General features: G+C 26.2%; 1 protein-coding gene across 6 annotated transcripts in view; it reads right to left on the bottom strand.

Moving 5' to 3' along the window:
* Positions 1-427: 427 nt before the first annotated feature.
* LOC102671074 (serine proteinase stubble-like) overlaps positions 428-2,517 on the bottom strand; it is an 8,397-nt gene continuing 6,307 nt past the window's right edge. For all 6 annotated transcript variants that reach the window (XM_006617328.2, XM_031511268.1, XM_006617327.2 and 3 more), the window contains 6 exons: positions 2,043-2,119; positions 1,819-1,919; positions 1,604-1,703; positions 1,238-1,450; positions 774-887; positions 428-671 (listed from right to left, as the gene is read on the bottom strand). In XM_006617328.2, the coding sequence (XP_006617391.1) occupies positions 516-671; positions 774-887; positions 1,238-1,450; positions 1,604-1,703; positions 1,819-1,919; positions 2,043-2,119 (761 nt within the window). In that variant the 3' untranslated portion in view covers positions 428-515. The remainder of the gene's footprint in view (positions 672-773; positions 888-1,237; positions 1,451-1,603; positions 1,704-1,818; positions 1,920-2,042; positions 2,120-2,517) is intronic.

Raw genomic sequence — 2,517 nt, 5'->3', positions numbered from 1 at the left:
TAATTAGTTTTAAAATAGGTAACTGTATCATCTTCATAATTTAATTTAATTTTAAAATTTTGAAATTTTAATAAGTCAAATTTAGTTAACAACTACATTATATAAAAATTTTTTACGTCAGTAGATATAAAAAATATCTATAAATAAATATACAAATAATTAATCAAAGCTTTAAAAATGAATGAAATAAGAAAATGAATGAATCCTATTAATAAAAATAAAAAATGCACGAATTTTGAAGAATTGTAACTTTTTTTTTATTTTATTATTTGTTTTTATGCAGAAATAAAAACAAAAATTTTTCTTAATAATTTGGAGATTATATTCCAATTAATATTATTAAAAAAATAAATAAACAAAAAAAAATAAAAAACATATAAATACTTTCTTTTAGAAAATAGTTAAAGTATTTATATTATAAAGTATATCGTTTCTGCATATCGTTGCCTCTTTAAATTATTCTCGTTTGAATAATTCTTGTATTTTATTGATTCCATATTTTTGAATTATGAAATTTAACTCATAACTTTGTCGATCCAGGGGACGAATTTCTGGATATTCGTATATACACCAGGCAAATGTTCACGACCACATCCAATACCCCATGACACAAGACCGATTAATACATGTCTTCCTTCTACAGACATAGTTAAAGGACCACCAGAATCTCCCTATTCAAACAATTTATAAATATTTGAATTTCATTATTTAATAAGATATTTTTATTTTTTATAATATCGCACACATTTATCTAAATTATAAATTTATTTTACCTGACAAGAATCTCGCCCACCTTCCTTATAACCTGCACATAAAAAAACGTCATGTATAGTTTCTCGCCTTCCAGCTGCTCTAAACCAACGCTGACATCTTTCATTAGGAATTACCTAAAAATTATTTCATTTTCAGTTTAAATAGGAAAAAATGGATATATTATTAGAATGAATCAAAATAGTGAGTTGCATTCGTCTAAACTTTTTTGTGTATTTAAATTATTTTGATGAAACTTAATAATATTATTATTCATATTGGATTTTAAATTTGAACGATATTTTCAACGAATGCGACATATTTCATGATTGATAAACGAAAATATGAATATAACAAAAATATGAAATGATATTGTTATATTAAATTTTAACCGAATTTAATACACAAAACTTATTTTTTGACTCTCATATTAATATATGCTTACATTACATATATATGTTTGCAAAGTATAAATATAAATACATACTTCAACATCAACTTCTTGAAGAATTGTTGGTGCTGAACTTTGCCCATGTCGTGTTCTACCCCAACCAGCAACTGTTGCCGTACGTCCAGAAATTTTGAGATTTTTCGCCGGTAAACAAACAGGTACGATGTGTTGTTTGAACGCCACTGTTCTCGAAAGTTTCACTAATGCTACATCATTCCGGAAATCGGTCGGTGAATATTGTGGATGAACCTATAATTTTTATAATAATAAATCTGGATTATTTATTTCAAACTTGCTTTTTTTTCAAACTACTTCTACTTTTCTACTTTCATTTTTGTTTCTTTCTATGCACATCCACATACATGTGTTCACTTATAACTTGAAAATTTAACTTTTATCTACCTCCTTCCTTTCAACATTAAATTCTTCGTGTAGCAATCGTTCGGATGCATCTCTAACATCCCATTCACCAAGACGCACCTTCAAGTTACCATTTGGTGTTCTATATGAAAAAAGAAAAAAGAAAAACATTGAATATAATTTTTTGAATTAAAAATTTTTTATATATAAAATTTCTGTGTATTTCATATACTACATATGTATTTCATTATACTAACGTTGCTACACAATGGGCGGCAGTAACAACCCATCTGTTGTTGAGTAAAGCCCCGCCGCATGATAATTTTTTTGTTAAGAATCCAGATTTAATAATAGCAGCCTGAAAATCGAAAGAAAACAGTATAAAATAAATATACATATAACAAACAAATTAAAAAAATATTAATTTTCTGTTATAAAAATCTATCAAATTTTATAGAATGATTCTTTGAGATAAGTCTACCTGCCATGGATGACTACCAAAACTGGAACTGTGTCCACCCACGATTCTATTACTTCTTGTATAAAGTTCACCGCAACCTGTAAAAAAATATGAAAGCTTATAATATTTTTATGGATTACTATGAAAAATAAAGCTAAAGTAATGCATGTGATCATAGAAAAAGATAATAAGCCTACTATAAGATAACTAATAGATATATATATATCTGATTTATCACAAATACATTTCCAAATATTTTTCGGTTTTTGATTTTATTTCTTGCTTATTTTTGCTATTATTAATAGCGCGTGAATATTAAATTCCCCACTCTTTTTTTCTTCTTTTCTTTTTCTTTTTTTCATTTTTTATTTTTTTATTATCCTTCACCTGATATTTATTTTGTACGTGAATGATAGCAATAAAGCCACATATGAAACGTGCAAAGTGAAACAGAAGAAAATATCAAGCGAAGAAACGTGCTTTCTTCATTTCCTAG

This window comes from Apis dorsata, unplaced genomic scaffold (genome assembly GCF_000469605.1).
Source record: "Apis dorsata unplaced genomic scaffold, Apis dorsata 1.3 scaffold_298, whole genome shotgun sequence".
NCBI classification, from domain to species: Eukaryota; Metazoa; Arthropoda; class Insecta; order Hymenoptera; family Apidae; genus Apis; species Apis dorsata.
The sequence above is the reverse complement of the archived record's forward strand: the minus strand, read 5'-3'. Positions and strand labels throughout refer to the sequence as shown.